Source organism: Perognathus longimembris, chromosome 20 (assembly GCF_023159225.1).
Source record: "Perognathus longimembris pacificus isolate PPM17 chromosome 20, ASM2315922v1, whole genome shotgun sequence".
Classification (NCBI taxonomy): domain Eukaryota; kingdom Metazoa; phylum Chordata; class Mammalia; order Rodentia; family Heteromyidae; genus Perognathus; species Perognathus longimembris.
The window spans coordinates 38,094,761-38,112,894 of NC_063180.1; the positions used below are offsets into that span (position 1 = coordinate 38,094,761).

General features: G+C 51.0%; 1 protein-coding gene across 1 annotated transcript in view; it reads right to left on the bottom strand.

Moving 5' to 3' along the window:
- Pcsk6 (proprotein convertase subtilisin/kexin type 6) overlaps positions 1 to 18,134 on the bottom strand; it is a 93,332-nt gene that overhangs the window by 3,456 nt on the left and 71,742 nt on the right. Inside the window, exons 14-19 of the mRNA XM_048369047.1 lie at positions 11,278 to 11,457; positions 11,075 to 11,113; positions 6,137 to 6,239; positions 4,753 to 4,949; positions 3,743 to 3,830; positions 1,715 to 1,818 (exon numbers count right to left, since the gene is read on the bottom strand). Of these exons, the coding sequence (XP_048225004.1) occupies positions 1,715 to 1,818; positions 3,743 to 3,830; positions 4,753 to 4,949; positions 6,137 to 6,239; positions 11,075 to 11,113; positions 11,278 to 11,457 (711 nt within the window). The remainder of the gene's footprint in view (positions 1 to 1,714; positions 1,819 to 3,742; positions 3,831 to 4,752; positions 4,950 to 6,136; positions 6,240 to 11,074; positions 11,114 to 11,277; positions 11,458 to 18,134) is intronic.

Here is an 18,134-nt window from a genome sequence, read left to right on the forward strand (position 1 = left end):
CTTGATGAGTGTCACCCCTTTATTCTTCTCTCCCTCTATCTCTTCCAACCCACCCCTCCCCTCAAGTGCCTTGGTTCCATTTTCACACATGTAACATTGAGTGTTATGACTGCATTTGCCCCCCTCTTCCTCTCTCCATTCATCTGCCCCATCCCTTAAGTTCCACCATCCCAAGACAAGGCATGTTTCAGCTTCCTGGTATTCATTTTGTTAAACTGTTAATTGGTTAAAGCGGTTACTCCGCTGTAACCCGCCTCTGCATACACCATGCTTCAGTCTGTTTAATTATGTAGATATGCATAATGGCCCTGTATGTGTTTTCATATATGATTATATTTTATATATATGATTACATTTGGTATATATTTCATATATGATTATATCCACCTAGGAGAACCTGACTGGGTTCCAATGCTGAGCAACCCAGGTTGTTTACTTAAGTTGGGCTTTATACTTTTTGGCTGCTTCTAGTTTTCCAATTCTAAAATTATGATATAATATCCATAATGTAAAATTTCTCTAAATTCTAACCATTTAAAACATACAGCTTGGTTACATCAGTGCCCTCACATCATGTAAACATCTCTAGAATTTTCCTCATCCTCCCAGACTGAAATTTTTGTATCTATTAAATAATAATTCCTTATCCTTACCTCCCAGACATGTTTAGTTTTGTTTTGATGGGTCATGGGGCTTGAACTCAGGGTCTGGGCAAGATCCTAGAACTCTTTTGCTCAAGGCTAGTGCTGTACCTCTTTGAGCCACAGTACCACTTCCAGTTTTTGAGTGGTTAATTGGAGATAAGAGTCTCACAGGGACTTACTTTTCTGCCCTGTCTGGCTTTGAACTGTGATCCTCAGATCTCAGCCTCGTGTATTGCTAGGGTTACAGGCATAAGCTACCCAGTGTCCGGCTTGCCTTTGTGTTTTTTTTTTTTTTTTTTTTTTTTTTTTTTTTTTTTTGGCCAGTCCTGGGCCTTGGACTCAGGGCCTGAGCACTGTCCCTGGCTTCTTCCCGCTCAAGGCTAGCACTCTGCCACTTGAGCCACAGCGCGGCTTCTGGCCGTTTTCTGTATATGTGGTGCTGGGGAATCGAACCTAGGGCCTCGTGTATCCGAGGCAGGCACTCTTGCCACTAGGCTATATCCCCAGCCCCTTGCCTTTGTGTTTTTATAATCTCTTGGGTTGTTGTTTGAAGTAGATGGAACCTAGGGCCTTGTGTATGCCAGACAAGCACTTTACCTTTGAGCTATATCTTTAACCTTTTGCTTTCATATTTCAATGCTGCAATAAGTGCCGAATCTCAAGAAGTTCTATAACTTTTTTTTTTAATTTATTTATTTTGCCTGTCCTGGGGCTTGAACTTGGGGCCTGGGCACTGCCCCTGAGTCTCTCTTTGCTCAAGGCTAGCACTCTACCACTTGAGCCACAGTGCCACTTCCAGATTCTTTGAGTAGTTTATTGGAGATAAGAGTCTCGCAGGGACTTTTCTGCCTGGGCTGGCTTTGAACCATGATCCTCAAATCTCAGCCTCCCAAGTAGCTAGGATTACAGGCGTGAGCCACTGGCACTCAGCTAGTTCTAGAACTTTCCCAGTTGATTTCTCAAGTTTGCTAGCCTGTCCACCTTTGTAACCCTGGTTACACCTATCTACCGTTGTAACCCTGGTTACAATTATCCCATGAAAGCAAGGCTTTGTCAGGCAAGCCACTCACCCACGCAGGTTCGGCAGGTGTGATGGCACTGCCCACATCTGATTAGCTCTGAATCGAAGTAGGTTCCAGGCTCACAGTTTGGAATGCAGCTTCCCCGGGTGACGCTTTGGGGAAAAACAGGAAGAAAAAAAAAAAAAAGAAGAGTTCAGTTTCCACATCTGTTCCCAAGTTGTAATTAAATTATGGCTTTTACAAGAGGAAATGCAAGTTGTCCGAGCCTCCTGCTTTGTGTCACGGAGGTTTCCGGCTAATGACCGCTGGCATGACCATCCTGAAGCAGCTGGTGGTCCTCCGGCCTGGATTTGGGTTCTTCCCTGCTCTGGCCAGCTTCTCATGACTTCAAACTCCAAATCTGAACACACACCCCCCACCCAAGGAGACCTGGAGCCTGTGGGGGCTTTATGCCGGTGACAGGCTGGCTGTGTCTCCATGAGTCCACCTTCCAAGCTAACATGCAGCCCTACATCTGTGCCTGCGTCTCCCTTGCTGGAACAAAGCCCCCCCGACCCCCACCCCTGGACCTGGCAGCTGCTTGGCTTCCTCTTCCACCTGCTAAGTGCCTGCGCCCCCCTCCCTCAGCCAGCCACCCCGGGGGCACAGCTGAGCTGGACCACCCACGCCAGGTCTGCCTCGCCTGCAGGACCCCGGGCAAGCCAGCAAACCCCTCTGCAACCTCTGCTTCCTCTCCGTAATTGGTTCCTGCAGCAGACCGTAGCTTGGAGGACTCACTGAGCACTCATGTCTGGCACCTGGTGCCGCACACGGCTATCCTACTAGGATTTCTTTAGATCCGAGGCACACACCGTAAGCAGGTTCGCCACTCAACATCGTCAAGAGTGAATGCGCTCCGGTGCATCTGTCGGAGGCCCCGAGACTCCTGCTGTGATGTTATGACTTATAATTAGGAATATATACTTGGTCTTTATCCCAGCTCCTAAAAAAAATCCTCACAACCAATAAAGTGAGAAGTGCCTTTTTGTATGTTAATGAGATGGCTGGGGGCTGGCTTCCTCCAGTTGGGTCTTGTTGAGCCAACCATATGTTAAGAGGGTAGGAATTTTCAGTCCCACTGCTCCAATCATGGAGGATGTTAGGGGGGCAGAAGATAGACGTGGGCGCCAACGGCCAAAGATAAACCTCAAGACAGGCGCTATCAGCTCACGCGTTTCATCCTAGCTACTCAGGGGGCTGAGAACTGAGGATCAAGCTTTGAAGCCAGCCTGGGCAGACAAATCTGTGACACTTGATCTCCAATTAACCATCCAAAAACTTGGACAGGAGGTACGGTTCAAGTGGTAAAGCATCAGTAATGAACAACAAAGCCAAGTGAGAGTGTGAGGCTCTGGGTTCAAGTCCGAGTGGCAGCACAAAAAGTAACACAGGAAGAAACTCAGGCTTCCATATCAATTCTAAAGGAGAGAATTTGAAGAGCTTCCAGGTTGGTGAGCAAAAACAAGCTCACTTTCTGAGGGGGATGGTGGATCCCCCCAAACCACAAGTTTTGACCTGTTTCATATATCTCTCCATTTCTCTGTTCTTCTCTTTCCCTTATTACACCCTTTATAATAAGTGGGTAGCTGAATGCAATGTGTTTCCCTCCCTTCTGCAAGCTGTTCTAGAAACCGGAGAAGGCTCTGATCTGGAAGAATGGGTAAAGGTGAAGGCAATCGGCCCTCGACAGGGATGCAGGGTATCCTGGGAAAAATGGCTGCTCTCCGGCATGTAAAAATACAAGTTACTATGTAAATAGTGCTGTTTGATATGCTCGAAAGTTACAGGAACAACTATAACTCTACGAATTCTGCAAGCTCTGCATAAAAATGTAGACACCCTCCCCCCCTTGCCTGGAACTTTCCCTCCCACACGCGGCTCCTCAGGGGACCCAGGATTTTGTCACACCAAAAATGTCTTTGCATCTCTGATACGTTAGCTTTCAGAAAAAGATGCAAAAAGATCTGCGACGCACAGCCAAAGCTAAACACGGGCACTGGCACGCTTGGGGCTTCGGGGGGTGGGGGTGGGGGTTACCTGAATCCTTCCTTACAGTCTGTACACAGCTCCGGTTCCCCCATGCACTTTTTACAGCTTGGGTGGCACTTAAGGCAGTTTTTCTGACCTGGAGAAAAAGAGCAAGATGAGGAGGAAAGGTCGCCCGGAGGGCATCAGATGTGTCACCGCCGGCCTGGGCCTGTCTCCAAAGTGGATCCGGGACCGTGCCCAGCACTGTGCTGGCAGGGTGTCACCTCCCTTTACTGGTGCAAATCCAAGTCCCCGAGTGACCTTGAGCCTCCACTTCTGGCTTGTTGCTGGTTAACTGACGGTAAGAATCGCGTGGGTTTTCCCGCCCAGGCTGGCTTTGGAGTAGCTGGGATTGACAGGCCTATTATGCCACCAGGGCCTGGCTGAAGTGGCCGCTTTGTAAACTTGTCTGAGAGCTGTTCCTCACCGGTTCCATCCACACTCTCTCTTTCGTGCTCTGGCTGGCTGAAATCATCCCATCCTCTTCCCCGGGCAGCAGAGCATCTGGCTTTTCTACTCTGAGTTACTATTCTGTGTCTTTCGGCTTCAAGGCCCTGCCTACCTCTGCGCGCGTGTGGCCTCCCCTGGCCCTGCAGAATTGAGGAAGGCCACGTTCTGGCCCCAGCAGCCCCCGTGCAGCTCCCCAGCACTTCTTAGAGGAGTTTTCCTTCAGGTCCCATCCTCTCCCTACCAACTGCACACACTTGCGCCATCTCCCCGGGCTGTCCCCGTCCTACGGCATGGTGCACCGTGCGGCAGGTGGCATGGCTTTCGGGTGGCACCGCATCCTCTCCCAGCGTGTGGTTCAGGTAAGCTGGAACCTGAACCATTTTCGGTCCCATTTTTCCAAGTAGACACTGACTTTCAGTGTGGATCCCTCGGTGGGAGAGACTTGTTCCGATGCTAGCGAGCATGTCAGTGCGCTGGCCCAGAACACTCTCCCGTTCATGGGGGACACCAGCCCAGAGAAGGGGCGCGGGCTCCCCACTCCCATGCCCACAGACAGACAGGCCACTTACTGTCATCCGCATAGAACCCAGCGGGACACTGGATCACACAGGCGTTGATCTCCTGGTGGTAATAGAAGCCACGCCGGCACGACAGGCACTGGGTCTGGCTGCGGCCCGAGCACGTATCACAGCCCCTGTGGCACCGGCGGCACCGGCGTGCGGCGGAGTCCCCAAAATAGCCCAAGGGGCACTCGCTCACACACTTCCTGTGGGAAGAGGAACACCTGAGGACCCCCTGCCCGAAGCCAGCCCTGGGTGGGCTGTAATCCTAGCAACCCAGGAAGCTGAGATCCGAAGATCACAGTTCAAAGCCAGCAGCCCAAACCGGAACAATCTGGGATATTCTTTTTTTTTTTTTTTTTTGGGGCCAGTCCTGGGCCTTGAACTCAGGGCCTGAGCACTGTCCCTGGCTTCTTTTTGCTCAAGGTTAGCACTCTGCCACTTGAGCCACAGCGCCGCTTCTGGCCATTTTCTGTATATGTGGTGCTGGGGAATCGAACCCAGGGCCTCATGTATACGAGGCAAGCACTCTTGCCACTAGGCCATATCCCCAGCCCCCAATCTGTGATATTCTTATCTCCAATCAACCATCAGTGGTTAATTGGAAAACCAGAAATGGAGCTGTAGATCCAAGTGGTAGAATGCTAGCTTTGAACAGAAGAGCTCAGGGACAGTGCCCAGGCTGTAAATTCTAGCCCCCCAAGACTGACAAAAAATAAATTAAAAAATAAAAAAGAATGAGAACTTTTTTCTTTCAGAATGGCTCTTGTGGGAGGTCCTTAGTTATTAAAGCTCTTAATTTCTCCTTTTCTAGTACTGGGGCTTGAACTCAGGGCCTTGTGCTGTCAAACAGCTTGTTTACTCATGTCTGATGTTCTACCACTTGAGCCAAGTCTCTACTAGTTCAGCTTCTTGCTGGTTAGTTGGAGATGGAGCTTCAGAGACTTTTCTGCTCAGGCTGGCTTTTTTTTTTTTTTTTTTTTGGCCAGTCGTGGGCCTTGGACTCAGGGCCTGAGCACTGTCCCTGGCTTCTTTTTGCTCAAGGCTAGCACTCTGCCACTTGAGCCACAGCGCCGCTTCTGGCCGTTTTCTGTATATGTGGTGCTGGGGAATCGAACCTAGGGCCTCGTGTATCCGAGGCAGGCACTCTTGCCACTAGGCTATATCCCCAGCCCTCAGGCTGGCTTTTGAAACCTCAGTCCTTTAGGTCTCTGCCTCCAGAGTAGCTAGGATTAAATGAATGAGCTAATGGCACATCCCTCCCCCCCCATTCTCCCCCCCCCCAACCAAACAGACACCTTCTTCTCTGTTGGAGTGTTACATAGCTGAAAACAGAGGGCATTAGCATTAGTGTTCCCTTCCCAGAAGGAAGGCGGCTGCCCCAGCCCATTACCTGCCGGTCTTGGAGTTTCCCAGGCTGAAGTGGACACAGTTCAAGCACTGGTCAGCATTGGGACCATCGCAGCCTTTGGTACCACACTCAGGATGGCACTCACCTTAAAGAAACAAGCATTAGCCTGGTGCCATGGCTCACACCTGTCAGCCTAGCTACTCAGAAGGCTGAGATCTGAGCATTGCAGTTCAAAGCCAGCCCAGGCAGGAGACTCTGTGAGACTCTTTTATCTCCAATGAATCACCAAAAAAGCCGGAAGCGAAGCTGTGGCTCAAGTTAGGTAGAATGCCAGTCTTGAGTGAAAAAGGTAAAGGACAGCACCCAGGTCCTGAATTCAAGCCCCAGTACTGACCACACACACACACACACACACACACACACACACACACACACACAGAAAGCATTTCCTTTCAAGCAGAGAGAGACATTTTTTTCCATCAGATCCGGTCCCCTTGTGTCAAGACATCACAGCAAGGGGAGGAGCCTCTCTCAAGCATGGGGGTTGTGGAAGCATGATAGCCATGCAAGCATGGTGGTCATGGGAGCCAAATGATCATTCCTGCAGGAGGTGGTCACAGCTGGGAGCCGAATCTAGCTGTCAGGATCAGAGAGCCTGACACTAGGCAGGAACAGCACATGTAACAGCCAGCGGTGGGTGGGTGGGTGGGTGGGTTCGGGGTGGAGGTCGTGAGATGCCGGGGAGGGGGGGATGAGGGGAGGGGTCCATTCACATCACCACAGCCATGACGCAGGGCCTGGTCAGCTGACTGTTCCATGGTGGAGGATAAAGCAGGTGAGATGTGGGGGTGTAGTGAGGACCAGTGACGTAGCACAGATTGAGGGGGATGGCCTCCCCACGGGCCTTGCTGAGAACGAGGACACCTGGCTCATCTGTGGCTAGGCAGGTCTGGGGTGGGTGAGGGGCAGAATCTGAGAGCTCTGTACTGGAGTGAGTAGGAGCTGGGTTCCTTTCTAGAGACTTCTTTCCTAGCTCCTCCCACTCTAGCCTTCAGTGATGAACCACGAACGTGTTCTCAGCTGGAGAAGCCATGCAACCACAGAAGTCTCCATTCTAGATCCTTCCCTGGTTACCCTACGTTTAAGCGGCCTACAGGGTGGGTCTTCCATGTCCTCTCTCCCTATCCATCCATCCTAGCCCTGCCACGGGCGATGGGCACAGGGAGATTTGTGGGCAGTTCCAGAAGGCACTGGGAAGGAGTGGAGCTCAAGGAAGGCTTGGGCTGGGGGGGGGGGGGTGGATTGTGGTTGTTGTTGGAGGGGTGGGGAATGAGCTGGGAAGCAAGGCAGAGACCGCCTGCATTTGAAGGGGCCCTGGAGGGGAGTCGTCCTCTCCTGCCGTCCACAGTGGGTCTTTGCTGTGCGCACAAGGCCTGCTTCCCTCATCCTGCCAGAGACTCCGGGTAGACTCCGGGCCTTCCCAATGCGAGGCTGGGGTTCTAAGACTTCCCTCTCCAAGGCTCCCGCTGAGGTCCTGCCGGCCTCGCTCCCACTGCCAGCCCTTAGAGAGGTGCTGGGTGCCTTCTGCTCCCCGCTGGCCAGGCCTGGGTTCTAGACACGGGGCCCCCTCCCCCCTCCACGTGGCTGCCAGTTCTCACCTGACTGAACTCATGCCCACCTCACCCTGTGTCCTTCACGGGGAAACCACAGGACTTCCTGCTCTGCCACACTGCACCTGGGCCTGGCCACGGGCCTGTGTGCCCACCAGGGGTGCCTCAGGTCTGTCTTGCTTCCAGACTATGTCCATGACAAAGAATTCCCATCTCAAGGAGGTTGGGGGATGGGGGAACATGGGGGTGGAGGATAAACCAACGTCTTCATACTCTCTAGGCACAGTGGATGACTGCTCCCATCCCCCAAGGCGGGATGTGGTCTAGCCTGGTCACCTCCCCCCTCTTCCCAGGCAAAATGTGGTGTAGCCTGGACATTCCTAAAACCCCAAACACTGTTGGCACAGGGGACAGGCTGACATGTGAGAACACCAATGAACGGAGCATGGAGGAGGAGATGGGGAAAGTACAGATGTCCTCATGCACTGTGGATAGAATGTTCTAGAATGTTCCAGGACAGGGAGAGCCTCAGGGAGGGGCCTGGACTGGTGCTTCCACATGCTGTCCTTGAAATGTTCATGTCCCACCCTCCCCCCACGAGGCCTCTCTGCTGGGGAAAACTTTCCTCCCACAACATGGAGTGGGGACCCCTTTACAAACTGGGGCCTAGGCAATAATACCAAGGGCAGGATATCAAGGTCACTGGCAGCCCCTAACTCACCCACCCGTACCCGTGAAGCTGGAGAAGTCAAGGTTAAACAGTGCCCATCCAAGAGCTGGGGTCTATGTAAGCATCTGTAAACAAACCCACCAGCATGGCACTCACTATGCTCTTTTAAAAGCCAAACATCCAGACTCATCTCTCCCATGAAAAGCTCTGAATTAAAGCCACCTGGCTGGTAAGCCTGGTTTCAAGGCAACTCCTGCCCTCCTAGGAATGTTCTGGTACAGCTGTAACTCATTCTCTGGGCGAGCATGTGGTGTTTCTGTTACAATCTGTACTTAGGTCTGCTTTTCTTTACTTGATTAGAATAAACATTCCTCTAAGACCTTCCCCCACTCCCCACTCCCCCCCACCCCCCCACCCCCCCACCCCCCCCACCCCCACCACACTGGGCCGCTCCATTCTGGGAATCTGCCAAAGAAAGGGGCTCCGTTAAGGTGCTGGCTAAACAATTAAGGGCTGGATGAACAGCTGTCCCCACTCCTGTGGAGCTAACTGACACAGATTAACTTGTAAAACCCACCTCAAAATACATACACACACACACACAAACACACGAGCCTGGTGGCTCACGCCTATAATCCTAGCTACTCACGAGACTGAGATCTGGGAATCGAGATTCTATGCCAACCTAGGTGGACAAATCTTTAAAACTCTTCTCCTGAATTCACCAGCAAAAAAAGCCCACTGGCGTGGCATCTGTGAGATGTCAGAGGTGATTGGACCGAGAAGGTTTGGGTCTAATCAACGACTTCACCCGCTGATGGATTCAGAATTGATTCTTGGAAGGCAGTGGGACCATGGGAGGGAGGGAGGGAGGGAGGGGCTGGCTGGAGAGAGTGTGCCCTGGAAGAAATCTACCTTGCCCCCATCTCTTCCTGTCTCTCTTCCTGGCTGCCGTGAAGTGAAGAACTGGGATCGGCTGCAGCCTCTCGGCCATGGCGCCGCGTCTCACCGGCAGGCCTGGGGCAATGGCAGCAAGCAGCCACGGACGGAAACCTCAGAAAGCATGGGCTGAAACAAGCCTCTTCTCTAGATGCTCTCAGTGGCCCAGAAACGGACTTACGCATAGCTCAAGGTCATTACGGGTGCTGCCCGCCCTCGGGAAGCACGAGTGCTCACTCGTGGAACTGAGCGTTCCTTTTTTTTTTTTTCCTAGCCAGAATAGATTGTCATAAAGTGGAGCTACCCTTCTGTACTCAGCCAGTTTTATCTCTGTGTCTCCCCCATCCTGTAATATTAGCAGCCAGGGGAACCCCTCTCCCTCCCAGAGGCTGGACAGATGGGCCCTCTTGATCCTCATCTTGTACTTCCAGCCTGCTACACTGTGGATTAAACAGATCTTTTTAACATGTGTAAGCACTCAGCTTCGGGCATTTTGTTATAGAAACAGAAAATGGACTAACGCCAACACTGCTTTGGGGAGTCCTGCTTTTCCACAGCAGACTGCAGTGCCGGCTGCTCCTGGGAGACCCCTCCTCCATCCAGGCTGTGCTGGGGCAGGGTCAAGTGGTTCTGCAATCAGCACGGCCTGAGCGTGTGCAAGACTGCCATCGGTGGTAGATTTTAAGGGGGGGCGGGGGGGGGGGGAATCGGTTGTTGATTAATAATTGCTGAGTCTCGCCACAGATTATAAATCACAGGGGGAAAAGTGGAGCAGATTAGTCCATACATAATTCAATGTTTTGTTTGAAAGGAATGGTAAAAAGGAATTTAAAGTGGAATCGACCCATAATTTATTCTTGATTGATATTGGTGAGATTTTTCCAGAAGGTATTGGTTAATTCAAAGCATCCAGATTCCTAAGATATCACCTGTCATTTATCAGCTAGCTTGAACATTTAGCTAAGAAGAGTATGCCCAACCAGAAACACCCAAAGTTGTGCAAACAGCTGGGGGACAGGTTAGAGACAGAGACTGTCTGTGACCTAGTGTGACCTGATGTGACCCCCAACACCGGCTACTGGGCTACAGGTATCCAATGCCCTCTTTCTGCCGCTGTGGCTCCTGACCTCCTTGCCACAAGCTAGTTGGCCCAGAGCCCAGGCCCACCAAGGCATTCAGACAGTGGGAGAGAATGGATCTTCACGGGCATCTTTATATGCCGCTTCTTGTTCACGGTACTGGGGCTTGAATTCAGGTCCTTGAGCTTGTTAGGCAGTTGTTCTACCCCTTGAGCTATGTCTCTAGCCCATTTTTTTTTCACTGATAGGGTCTCATGCTTTTGCCCAGGCTAGCCTTAGACCACAATCTTCCTACGTAGATTACAGGTGCGAGTCACAGTGCCCGGACCACAGAGAGTTTTGAGACGTTTTGCTTTACTATCAGTCTCTGTTGATGCCTTCTCTTGACATTCTCCCCTAGGGCTTCAAGCCCGGTGTTCAAGGCTGATCGTCTTCCTCTACCACTAACTCCTTTCCTGGCTATACTAGAGTCCCCACCTTCCTGGGTCCCGGATTGCAGTTGCATTCTTCCACAAGAGGACCACTGCAAGGGGCTGGCATGGAGCGAGTCATGAAGCTAAGCGGTATGATGAAGGCAGTTAATGAACCAGGGACAAATGCCAGTTCTGGTTGGGCATAGAGAAGCTCAATCGTCCCAGCCTGGGAGGGTCAGACAGTACTTACTGGTTTGAAGTATACTTACTGGTTTGTATAATATTAGGAGAGTCTTGGATGTGAGGAGCTGTGTGAGTGCAAATTACCATCATTATTACCATTTCTGGGCAAGAGAGGACCTATCACCATCCTCACCCCCGCCTTTTGCCAGGAACAGCCCCACTTTTGAGAGCCACGGTGGAAAAGCGAACTCCAGAGGTTAACCATCAACTCTGGCTATGAGCTCTTTACCTAGATAATCTTCCTCCTCCTCGGGCAGCTCCGCCTGGACCGACGGGCTAGCGGCCACGGGGGGCGCCGTCTCCAGGGCTGAGAGCTCCAGCATCCGGGAGCGGGACTGGTGGGAGCTGAAGGCCCGGTGGGGGTGCTCCGCGGTGCCGTACAGGATCAGGCTCCACTCCTTCAACTTTCCTGTAGGGCCAGAAAGGGACAGTCACCCGGGGGTGGGGGGGGGGGGGGAGGGGGGGAGGGGCAGCCCCTGGAAGCCCCTGCAGACTCGCCAGCCTATGCAAAGGTTTCCATCTTAAAGTGAGCCAAGCTCAGAGAGACAAATGAAAGCCAGACCTGAACTACACCGGGACGTGATGAATGATGCAGGTCTGCCGGCATTCACGCACACAGGGGCCAAAGGAGGCTATGCTTAGGAGAGGAGCACAAAGGCGCAAAGCCTATGCGCCTCTGACCATACAAAATAATATTTATCCAAGGAAACGGAAACAAGAGGGTTTTCCCCCCTTTGTTGTTGTTTTTGTTTCCTTTTCCTCTTGTTTGTTTGCTCATGTCTTTGGGAGGGGAAGTGGAGAGACACAGGAATGGAGGGACAAAGGGCGAGCAAACGCAGCCGTGGTCCTCACTGGACACTACGTGGAAAACGAACTGTACAACTTGTGGGTGAGGGATGGGAGGGAACAACGGGAAAGAGCGAGGGAAGGGGTGACAAAAAGAAATGTACTCCTTACCTGGCTTATATACTATAACCCCTCTGTACACCACCTCTATAATAACAATAAAGAAATGAATAAAAAAAAAAAGGTTTCCATCTGTCACTGGAGTAAGCTCTCTGTCTTGCCTCCAACTTCTGCCCAGCTGATGACCATGGCGGGGGGGGGGGGGGGGGCGCTGTCCGGGCCATCTGGTGCTTTCCCCGGACCCGTGAGAGCGCCTCTGCTCCCGTGCTCAAGAGCTGCCCCCCACTTCTCCCCAGCAGGGGGGTGGGGGTTCCACTGTATGGGACACATTGTTGTCTGGAGGTACCTTGTGCCCCTGGGCACCCTGCACTCTCCCTGGGGGGTGCTTCTCCCCTTGGGATCCCTGGTGGGTGCCAGGTGAGGAGCGGGGCACTGGGGGGCGCTGAGGGGCGGGGCTCTGCTGTGTGGATCCTGGATCCAACCGCGAGGGAAGCCTCGGCTGTGGCTTCGGAGGGGCCGCCGCGCAGCCTCCCTGGCACAGGGATGCGTGTGCTGGGGTGTGGGGGGAGGGGGTCAGGCTCTGCCCCCTGCCACCATGTGGAAATGAGGGCTGTGTGTCCACGTCTGCTTGTATCTGAAGAGAGGCAGGAAACCTGACCTGGAGTTGGTCTGTTGTTGTTGTTGTTGTTTTCATTTTGCTTTTGTTTGTACCGGTTCTGGGCTTGAACTCGGTTCCGTTAGCTTTTGTTTCATTCAAGGCTAGCTCTCCATCACTTGAGCCACGGCTCCACTTCGTTTTCTAGTCATTAACTAGAGACAAGAGTCTCATGGGCTTTCCTGCCCAGGCTGACTCTGAACCATGATCCTCACATCTCAGCCTCCCGAGAAGCTAGGAGGACGGGTGTGAGCCACCAGTGCCAGGCTTAACAGGAGTTAAAAAAAAATAGGGGTGGGGGAGGGGAAGAAATGTTCACAATATGGACACGTCCACTTCTTTAACGAACCCCTTGGCACGGACTCGAAGAACGTATGCCGCCGTCCTTTATCTTCGTTTCTGAAGATACACGTTTGCCGCCCAGACTCCTTTCTCCTGACAGAGCCCCGTGTGGAAGCCCTGGGTGGAGAGCAAGACCTAGTGCAGGCTCTGAGCACGTGACGTCAAATGCCACTACGGCAGGGGCACCGAGGCTCCTTTCCTCACCAAGGCCCCGCCGCAGCCCTGTCGCCCAGCCAGTCAGACCGGATGCCAGGGCAGCATCCTGCACACGGCCACCGAGAGGGGTCCAGGGCGGCTCCCTCCGCATCTCTCCCGGAGCCACACTCTGGCTGGGAAGGAGACAGGAGAAGTGAGGATGTAGAGAGACCAAAGAAGAGGCCAGCCACTTCCAGGGCTATCCCAGACCCAGCCGGGGTCCACGCGGCGCTGCACACCACTGCCACCTAGAGGACCCGGACCAGAATGCTAGTCCTGCCCTGGACCAGGCATTTAACAAGAATGCGGATACTGGGCAGGTTTGCTCAAGGTTACTGTGACCAAAACCTGCCAAGACATAAAGGAAATGCACATCGAAGCAACTCTGAGATCCTCTCTCATCCTAGTTATATTGCCTACCATCAGGAAGTCAAACAACAACAAATGCTGTTGGTGGGAATGAAAACTAATACAACCACTCTGGACAGCGGTCTGGAGGTTCCTCAAAAAATGAAACCTACATCTTCCTTAGGACCCGGTCATACCACTCCTGGGCAGCTACCCAGAACGTCACAAGCCAGGATATAATAAAGACACCTGCAAACCCGTGTTCATCGCTGCACTATTCGCAATAGCCAACTGATAGAAACAGCCCAGATGTTCCACAACAGATGAGTGGATTAATAAAATGCGGTACATATGTACACAGGAACATCACTCATCTACTAGCATGAGTTATGTCATTTTCAGAGAAATGGATGGGCCTGGAACAAATCATGCTAAGTGAGGTAAGCCAAGCTCAGAGAGACAAATGGCGCGTGTTCTCTCTCCTATGTAGAAGCAGATCTAAAATATAATGGCATGATAATCTACAGAGGACTCTAGACACACACAAACAGACTAAAGGAGGGCTCCGTTAGGGAAGGAACACAAAGGTGTAACTCCTCTGAATGGTTAAAACACTATTTATTGTAACACACTGCAGGAAATGGAAACGCGGGATTTGTTGTTGGTGGTGGTGGTGGTGGTAGTGGTAGTGTTTGTTTTTGCTTTGGTGTTCTTTTCTTCTGGGGAGAGTAATGGGAGGGTAGAGAAATGATGGAGGATGGTGAACAAATGTAATTGTGCTATTTAGTATACACTACATAGAAAAGGAACTATGTAACTTGTGGGCAGGGTTGGGAGGGGGAAACTGGGGGAAAGTAAAGGAAGAAATGACACTATCAAAAAAAAAAAGAAAGAAAGAAATGAAGCTAGGTGCCAGTGGCTCATGCCTGTCATCCTAGCTACTCAGGAGGCTGAGATCTGAGGATCGTAGTTTGAAACCAGCCCTGGCATGAGACTCTTATCTGCAATAAACTACTTTAAAAAAAAAAAAAAAGCCAGAAGTGGCTCTGTGGCTCAAGTGGTAGAGTGCCTGACTTGAGCAAAAGAAACTTAGGGACAGTGCCCAGGCCCAGAGTTCAAGCCCCAGAAACGGAAAAAATAAATGTACTCATTGTCTGACTTATGAGATGGTAGCCCCTCTGTACAACACATTAATAGTAAAAATAAAATTATTTAATTTTTTAAAAACTTGCCAACACTGGGAATTACTTCGTTTTCAGGAGGTGATTTTCTTTGCTGTTACCGTTTTTGTTGTTGTATTTGTGTGTGTATGCATGTATGTACACACTTGCCATTGCTGGGACTTGAACTCAGGGCCTCTTGCTCTCACTTGACTATTTTTTTCTCAAAGCTGGCATTCTATCCCTTAAGTCGCAGCTCCACTTTGGCTTTTTGCTGGTTAATTGGAGATAAAGAATTTCATAGACTTTCCTGCCTAGGCTGGCTTTGAACTGCAATCTTCAGATCTCAGCTTCCTGAGTAGCTTGCATTACAGGCGTGAGCCACCACACCTGGACCCAGGAAGAGTTCTTTAAAAGCCAAGTTCTTTGGCTTGTTCACCTTCAGAGTTCTGAAAAGGGAAACATAAGCACAAATCCACCTGCTATACCAAGGCCAGTGCTGGCAGCAGGCTGCCTACCAATGTCCATGAGAGGCCTGGTAAGGTGGTAGGAGGCAGGGACTAATTCGTGCCAGTCGGGACTGCCAGTAATTAGCTTTAATCATCACTGCCTACCCTCCAAGAACTCACTTCCTACAGAGCAGGCAGGATCACACCTATCAATCAAAAGGACCCCGAATTAAGGAGAAACCAAGGCTGAATTGCCAATAGAAACACACTAAGAGAAACGGCGATTTTCTATGCCCAGAATGTTGAATGAAGCATTAAAAATCCTCCAGGGAAAAACTGAGTGTTGAAGACAAAGCCGAAGGGGAAGGTTTTGTTGGATTAAAAACTATAAGCTAATACTTTGGATTCCTAGGTGCTACCATGTAAGACATTGTTAACGATTAAGAATGATCAGGGGCTGGGGATATAGCCTAGTGGCAAGAGTGCCTGCCTCGGATACACGAGGCCCTAGGTTCGATTCCCCAGCACCACATATACAGAAAACGGCCAGAAGCGGCGCTGTGGCTCAAGTGGCAGAGTGCTAGCCTTGAGCGGGAAGAAGCCAGGGACAGTGCTCAGGCCCGGAGTCCAAGGCCCAGGACTGGCCAAAAAAAAAAAAAAAAAGAATGATCAGGGGCTGAGAATGTGGCTCAGAGGTACAGTGCTTGCCTAGCATACATGAAGCCCTGGGTTGGATTCCTCAGCACCACATACACAGAAAAAGCGGGAAGTGGCACTGTGGCTCAAGAGGTAGAGTGCTAGCCTTGAGCAAAAAGAAGCCAGGGACAGTGCTCAGGACCTGAGTCCAAGCCCCCAGGACTGGCAACAAAGATACAACAAACAAACAAGAATGATCAGGCTTAGCACCCATGACTCATGCCTCAGCAAGCTGAGATTTGAGGATCATAGTTCAAAGCCAGTCTGGGCAGGAAAGTCCGTGAGACTCTTATTTCCAATCTACTTGTTAAAAAAGCCAGAAGTGAAGCATAGTGCCCAGGCAACTGAGTTTAAGCCCCAGCAAAATGTGTGTGTGGTGTGTGTGTGTGTGTGTGTGTGTGTGTATACATATACATATAACTGAATTTTTAAAAACAAACCAAAAAAGAAGCCATGAAAAGCCAGATTCCACATCCAATTGAAACACCTGTTACGAATAGGTAGAAAGACATTTTCAAAATAAATTAACACGGAGCAAATTCATTGCCAGCCAGCAAAGCAGCATGATAAGAAATAGTAATGGAATTCTTCAACCTGAGAGAAAATGATACCAGATGGTAATTTGGGTCTGCAGGAAGAAGAGCCAGCACTTCAAATAGTAAAGATGGCGGTAAACGTCAGAGTAGCTCTCTTAATTTCCTTGAGACAAAAAGACTACTTAAAGTGAAAAATAACTTCCTGTAGGATAGAGTTCACGAAGAACATGGAAATAAAAACACCACCACTAAAACACAAACAAGGGAGGGAGACAATAGAATCACCCTGGGAGGAAACTCTTAGATTTACAAAGTATGAAATTGTTCAATATTAGTGCTAAGTCAACTGTAATAAAGTAAAGGTGCATATTGCAATCCCTAGGGCAAGCACTCAAAGGACAGCTGGAAAGCCAGTAAAGAAATAAAATGGAATTCTGAAGAACACCTGATGAATCCAAAGCAAAGCAGGAAAAGTGAACCGGCAGGTTACTTCTAAAAATGTTTTGGGAGCTGGGTGCTGGCAGCTCACACCTGTAATCCTAGCTACTTGGGAGGCTGAGACGGGGAGGACAGAGGTTCAAGTCCAGCTCCTTCTCAACTAACGCTGCGTGAGGTGTCTGTGCTTGTCATGGAGCTACAAAGGGAAGTATATAATAGAATAATAGATGGTGGGGCAGTGCCGGCCCAGGCCTTGTGCTTGCTGGGCAGGCGCTCAACCACCTGAGCCTTGTCCCCCCGCCCTTTTTGCTTCGGGTAGGGTCTTGAACTTTTAATCAGGGTGTGGGGAAGTTTAGACTACGATCCTCCTCCCTCCACCTCCTGAGTAGCTGGGATTACAGGCGGGAGCCGCCGTGCTCATGTGTCCCCTTGAGTATGCACCTTTCTTCCACTCTGTAAGGCAACGTCTCCCCACGATTCCTTTCTTTGTCTTGCCTCTGAATTCGTTTGACCAGCTCGGAACATGGCTGCGGGATGTGGCTCTGGGCTCATTTGACGTCGCCCAGCTGCATGGCCTCCCCCAAGGGCTTCTCACTGTATCTGTGTGTCTACAGCTCCTGGGCAATCCTGGCCAGGCTACTTGGTCTTGCCTTAGCCTCACTTTTCAGGTTGTGGGAAGGAGCGGGCAGAAGGGGCCGGCTGGCAGGTGGAGTGGCGTGGGCTGGGCTGGGCTCCAGAGAAAGCGGAGATGTGTGGGAACGGCCTGAATGGCTCTCACCCCGAGAATGTCCCCCGGTGCACACCAAAGCCATGGGGCCCACCAGCTCCGCCCCTGGCTTGCAGTCTGTCTCCCACGGAGTGAAGCAAAGCTGATTAGCAAATAAATCTTTGTTGCTTTGGCTTGGGAGAAAAAATGTTGCTTCAGGAGAAGACAAAGAATGTACCTGCTGAGTGTGTGTGTGTGTGTGTGTGTGTGTGTGTGTGTGTGTGTGTGTGTGTGTACACTGGAGTCTTGAACACAGGGCCTGGGAGCTATTTCTTAGCTATTCGCTGAAGGCTGACGCTCTATTATTTGAGCCACAGCTCCACTTCTGGCTTTTTTCTCCCCCCCCCCCCCGGTTAATTGGAGATAAGAGTCTCATGGATTTGTCTGCCAAAGCTGGTTTTGAACCATGATCCTCAGATCTCAGCCTCCTGGGTAGCTAGGATTACAGACCTGAGCCCATCCACACCCGGCTACCTGCTGAGTTTTGAAGTTCATTCCACGGAGCCAGTTCGGTGGAGGGCACAATCTGGTTTGCTCTCAGCACTGTTTGCCCCGGAGTCTGCTGTCTCCAACTTCCTAACTTTTCCAAAGCTCA